The 6000-nt window shown below is 57.0% G+C and overlaps 1 protein-coding gene across 3 annotated transcripts in view; it reads left to right on the top strand.

The window, feature by feature from the left end:
* Window positions 1-212: 212 nt before the first annotated feature.
* Window positions 213-6000, top strand: part of UHRF1 (ubiquitin like with PHD and ring finger domains 1) — a 41663-nt gene continuing 35875 nt past the window's right edge. For 2 of the 3 annotated variants that reach the window (XM_059697088.1, XM_059697086.1), the window contains exons 1-2: window positions 906-1053; window positions 1685-1851. In XM_059697088.1, coding sequence (XP_059553071.1) covers window positions 1699-1851 — 153 coding nt within the window. In that variant the 5' untranslated portion in view covers window positions 906-1053; window positions 1685-1698. Of the gene's footprint in view, window positions 369-905; window positions 1054-1684; window positions 1852-6000 lie in introns of those variants that run through there. The other variant, XM_059697087.1, reaches the window with a different exon arrangement.

Genomic DNA, 6000 nt, shown 5'->3' with positions numbered 1-6000 from the left:
GCAACCCTGGTCCCACCACTGGGCCCCATGTATGCTGGGCACCCAGCAGAGCGCGCAGGCCTGGGCGGGGACGTGGCCCGCTGGAAGAAGCGGGGGTGGATTGAGGCGGGGGCGCCCCCCACCCCCTTTCTTGCTTCGCGCCACTGCAGCGACCAATCACCGTGCAGGCGCCCGCCCCCTGCGTGGCCTCCCACAACTTCTAAACGCCGAGTTTTCGCGGGAAAAAAATCAGAGCAGCTGGCAGCGTGGGCAGACTGGGCGCTCCGGGTCGCACGCACGTCCGCGCGGGGTCCGGGCCACACACGCCGCTCTATCGCCATTTCCAGGGCCAAGCGCGCAGGCAGGAGAGTGGGGGGGCGGCCGGCGAGGTGAGTGGCCAGGCGACTTGGGGCACCAGCCTGGGCCGGTGTGTGTGTGTGTGTGTGGGGGGGGTGGGGGTGGGGGGGCGGAGGGAGAAGGGGGAGGGGGAGGTGGGAAACCCAGCACACCGGGCGCTGAGACTTTGCAAAACTTTCCTGAGCCGCCTGAGACGCGCGGTCCGCACCGGTGCCGGCGTGCCCGCGCCCACGCCGGCACCGGGCTCTCCTCCACGCGGACTCGGCTGTGCCCGAACCTCGGTCGGCCCTGGGCAGTGGCCTTCGGAATTCCGGACGTAGGCACGGGCGGGCGGAACCTCCCCGGAGCCCCGCGGGGGTCTCGCCAGCTGGGTGGGGGAGGGCCGGGAGAGCCGCGGGGGACCTTGTCAGGCTCCGCGCCTGCGCGCGGGGCGCCCCGCGATTCAATTGTCGCGCCGGAGCCCGGTTTCGCGCGCCCTTCGTTCCCCGGGCACGTCTGGGCCAATGAGGAGCGGGCGGGGCGGGGCGGCCTGGCGCGGCGGAGCCAATGAGCGAGGCGGATCGAGCGAGGGGCCCCTCCGGCGGCCGGGCGGTGGGGGTGGGCGTGGGCTCGCTGGCGTGGCCCACTCCGGCGGGAGGGAGGATAAGAGGGGCCCCGGGGACGGGAGTCAGAGTCCGGGGAGCGAGAGCCGGCGCGCGTGGACGTGGTGGGGCTGAGGTGAGACTCTCGGCGTGTGCGGGGGTGGCCGGGACGGGGCGGCCGGTTGCCATGGCCACCGCGGGGGCCAGCCGCGTCGCGCCCCGGGGGTCGCCGACACCGAGGGGTCGGGGCCTCGCGTGTCTCCGGGGTGGGGGGTGGAGGGTTCTTCCCCTTTGCACTTAGTTGAGTTCCCAGGGACTTCTGAAGTTCCGACCTGCGCCGGACTTTTGGGTTTCCCTCTTGCGTCAGTATTAATTCAGTGAATGAATGAATGAATGAACGAACGAATGAACTCGACCCCTCAGCTTTTGGCTGTGTCCTTCCTCCTCTGGACGTTGGTGTCTCTTTCCTCCGAAGCGGGTGTGTGGGTTCGACTGAGTGGATCAAGAGGCCGTTTGCCTTCCCTAATTTCCCCTTCCTCCTAAACGCTACCCTGGTGTTAGTCATTTACGCGTTAACTCCTTTAATTTACTCTGCCTGGCCCCGGGCTAGCTCTGGCCGTCTGTGGGGACCAGGGGGTCCGAGAGGGCGTTCGGGGAGTTTTTGGGTGTCCGCGCACTGGACAAAGCCAGGATGACCCAAGTGTGGCACGGGCCTGGCGGGGGCGGCAGCGGCAGCTGACCGGAGGATCCACTCTCTGCTCTCGCAGCACCAGCAGGCATCATGTGGATCCAGGTTCGCACCATGGACGGGAAGGTGGCCCACAGCGTGGGCTCGCTCTCCAGGCTGACCAAGGTGGAAGAGCTGCGGGAGAAGATCCAGGAGCTGTTCCACGTGGAGCCCGGCCGACAGAGGCTCTTCTACCGGGGCAAGCAGGTAAACGCGCCCTGCAGGCTGCCCGCCGCCCAGCACCTTTGTTCCTGTCTCGTCCAGGCTTTGCTCCTCCGCCACCAGCACATTCAGCCCCCCCCACCCCCCCCATCCGGTCCCGCTTCATGTCTCCACAGAAAACTCCCATGCCTGAGCCAGGAACAAAGGCTCAACTCACAGACTGACACACTGGGCAGGCAGCTGGCACTGGAATCTGTAGCATTCGGGCTTCTCACACTCCCTTTTCCTTTTATTGTTTTTGAAGCCCCTCAAAATAATTTCTAGGAAAAGAAGTTGGAGGTGGCTGACGGAGAGCCGGTGAATTTCAAGGAAGAGCCCAGAATCCTTACTCAAACACTAGGGCGGAAGGGACCGCGTTGTTCTTTGAAACGCACACTGGTGGCCCCCCGGCCCGCACCTATTTTGAGTTTGACCCCCCGAGGGGGTGTTTTCTAGAAATTTGGACCAGCTTATTCAGAGGCGGGAGACGGTGCTCGCAAATCTGGAATTTCTGCCACTCTGGGCCTGCGGGGGCTGCGGATGAGCAGGGGCCGGTGCTGTGGTCTGCGGCCTTGCTGTCCTTTGCGCTCTGTCCTCCGACCCCGGTAGCAGTTAAAATGGCCACCCCTGCGTTAGCGGTGGCTCGCAGTTGGGACGCTCTCTCCAGTGGCACTGGGGGAGGTTTCCAGTTTTGTAGTTGTCCTTGGGGGATGTACGCCTGGGAATGAAATTTCCCTGAGTGGGAGATGGTGGCACGAAGTGTTGGTCCTGTCTGCTGGGACCATCCTGGAGTAGGGACAGGGGTGTAGCGATTGAACTGGATTAAAAGTCTTCAGTTGGGCTGTGCGCCCGACTTTGTTGTTGTGGCGTTTTGAACTGGATCCTGCCGCCATCTGGTGTCTAGATTGAAAAATAAACACTCCGTGTCCGCGCCTGGGCATGATTTTTGGGGGTTGGGAGGATCCCGTGTGCTTACTTGAAATGAGACCTGATGATTAATTTCTTGGGCTTGGAGCGCCCTGGAAGACCTTTAGCCTCCTTCCTGTGAGAGATAGGATGACTTGAATGTCTTAAGAATCTGAGTTAACCCGCCCTGCTGGGGAGGGAAAGCCGATCCTGCAAACTTTGGGATTTAACTGTGCAGTCGCATTCGTGTTGAGAAAAGGCAGGGCTTGCGTGGAGCTCCCCTGGGCTGCTGTCTCCTGCCTCATTTGGTGGCATCTACACGGATTGTGATTTGCCACTCAGTCGATTTGTTCAGCAGAGGTCCTTTCTGAAAACCTCGTGCATGTGCCTACTAAGCAGTTCATGGTGTAGTTCAAAGGCAGGTTGAATGGAGTCCTCACAAAGTTCAAGGAAGCACGTATGTTTGTTTGCCTGTTGTGTGCCAAACACGTTTTTTTTTTTTTTTTTTAAACATCAGTAGGTTTATGTTCTATTAAACACTGTTCATTTTAATTTTTACATTGCAAACATGTAGAAAAGTTGAAAGACCCACGGACACATGAACACCTCCCTAGGTTTTACCACTGATACTTTGTGTAGTCACTTTTATCACTCGGCTCTGTCTTGCTCTATCCATCCACCAATATGTCTTATTTTTTGGGATGCATTTCAAAGTAAGTTTGCAGACGATAGTTCATATCACCCCTAAACACTCAGCATGCCTGTCATTAAGTAGAGTTCACTATTGGGGTTCTCACTGTCTTTTTAGGTAAAATTTGTATATATCAAGGCTCGTCTTAAGCAGACCATTTGGAGTTCTGACAAATGTCTATACCCACATAACCAAACCCCTATCTCCCTTCATTCATCATACAGTATTTGATCCATTCAGAAGGCTTGCTGACCTCTGTGTATGTACAAAGCGTGATGACAGCAACACCAAGGTGCCTTCGATACGCACATTGTGCCTTTAATCTTAAGGCTGCTGGCGACGAGATACAGGACTCAACGCTGCTTTCACACAGTGCAGCTTTTATAGTTACCGCAGTGTGGCCCGTTCTCCTTCCTGCTGCGCTGCTCGGCAGGCAGCTTTGTGAGGGAACGTGCAGTTGTTTCTGTCTTCCGGGTAAGGAAGCCAGGCCTCAGAGCCTGATGCAATTTCCCCAAGGTTGTCTGGCCAGGAATCGGCCTGGTGGCTCGGAGGTGTGGACATCGACGGGAGGGTGGGTGACAAAAGCACACAAGCCGCGGCCCCAAGCAAGTCAAGCCTGCAAACAGACTGGACTAATAGTGATAGGAAGTGGTGCAGTTTCCAGTGGGTGCAGGAGAGCTGTTGTTTTCCAGAACGTTCTAGGGAGTCTGCACAATCTCCCCGCCCTTAACAAGAAATACGGCAAAGCAGTCCAAGTTCTGCAGGGAGGTTGACTGAGACCATAAAGCAGAACATAGCTGAGTCTTTCTTCAGGATATGGGAGGGCTTTGTGGCAGCTTATTTAGGCTGAATAGGTTGGCGGTTATGTCGCTTGATTGGCGGAAATACAGGGAGCATGGGGGGAAGGGACCTCGGCGGCAGGCCCAGCCTGGGCACGGAGAGAGGCATCTGGCGCCTGTTTTTTTGCTGCCCATAAAATTAATAATAGCTGTTATTTGTGGCATAGCCTTGAATAAGCTCAGGTACAAGGCTTTGCGCTTTACATGATCTTCCCAAGTCGCCTGTCCAGCAGCTTGGCCATGGACTCTCTGTTCGGACGGAGCTAATTGTGGACCCACGGCATGGTGGCATGGTAAGAATTCAGTGAGGTAATGGACGTGAAGGAATGAGCCCATGTCTGGCTCACAAAAAGGTGCAATAAATCAGCTCAGGGCCTGTCCTCCTGGGGGCCCCTGCCATGGGGGCCGGTCATTCTCCGTGAGGGGCTTGGTCTTTCTCTGGGGGGCGCTGTGCTGTGTTGACCAGCATCCCTGGCCCCACCCACTCAATGCTAGGAGCACCCCTGGTTGTGATAACCACAAATGTCCCCAGCATCACCAAGTGGCCTCTTGGGGACAAAATCACCCCTAGTAGTTTTGTAGCTAACTTAGGAAAACAGCTAACTTGGCCTTGCTGAGCTCCAAGGCTCTGTTAAGGTCAGTCTGAAAGATCAGTTGAAATGATATCCTGGGAATGGCCTTGCAAGGGTCACTCATGTCACAGTAACCTACCAAGTGTCCCTGCTGTAGTGGCCTTTCCAGGACGCTGCCTGCCTTTCCGAAGGGCAGGGTCAGGCAGCAAATAGGACAGTTCCTCGCAGAGACTTGTTCTTCCGGCTGCTTGAGGGAAGGTCCCTTTTTTCCATGGAGAGCTCCCAGCTGGAGGGCATGCCCTCTAAGCCGGGGGTCAGCAGATTCTGTCTGTAAAGAGCCTGGTAGTAAATATTTGTCTCTCTGAGGACGGCTCACCTCCACCACTGGAGCAGGAAGGCAGCCACAGACAGTATGTAAACGAATGGACCTGTTTCAGTAGGCGTCACAATACATTTTGTTTACAAAACCAAGTGTGGGACAGAACTGTCACGAGGGCTGTGGTGTGCCAGTCACCTGTGCTCTGATCCAGGCTCCGGGTTGGTGAAGCCAGGTTTTATTCTCAGGAACAGCATTGCTGTGGAATGTGTCAGGGCACTTGGTTGCAGGAGTTTTTCCAGGGCAGGATGCTCAGGCTGTTTGGTCTCAGGCCCCTTGTCCACCCTCCAAAGTGATTGAGGACCACAAAGAGCTTCTGCTGGGGTTATGTCCATCGTTTCTTGCGTGTTAGAAATTGGAAGTTAGAAGTCAGAATTCACGCGTGCACGTTTCCTTGGTCGTCAGAATGGTGGCATCATCCTGCATTATGAAGGCTGCCCTGTATCCCTGTGAGACTATAGGAGTGAAAATGGCCAGGGTCAGCGTGGAGCCATCAGAGGAGTTTGGCCTTATGACCACTGAAATGTTGCTCCAGGGCACATGGTCAGCTGTGGCCCTGCCGGGTCAAAGGACAGAGTTCAGTTGTCGTGCCTGATTTGCATTCTCCATGTCGGAGCGGGGCTAGGATGTGCGAGAAGGGTCGTGCTTGAGGTGCTCACGCTGCTTGCTCCTTCCCGAGTGGGCAGTGTGTCACCTCTGCCACATCTGGGATCCTGCTCCCTGTGTTTTCTTCTTCCGTCTCTCCATCCCTCTTGTCTGGCCTGCACCTCA

This window comes from Myotis daubentonii, chromosome 5 (genome assembly GCF_963259705.1).
Source record: "Myotis daubentonii chromosome 5, mMyoDau2.1, whole genome shotgun sequence".
Lineage (NCBI taxonomy): Eukaryota > Metazoa > Chordata > Mammalia > Chiroptera > Vespertilionidae > Myotis > Myotis daubentonii.
Note: the sequence above shows the minus strand (reverse complement) of the source record. Positions and strands in the feature narration are given on the sequence as shown.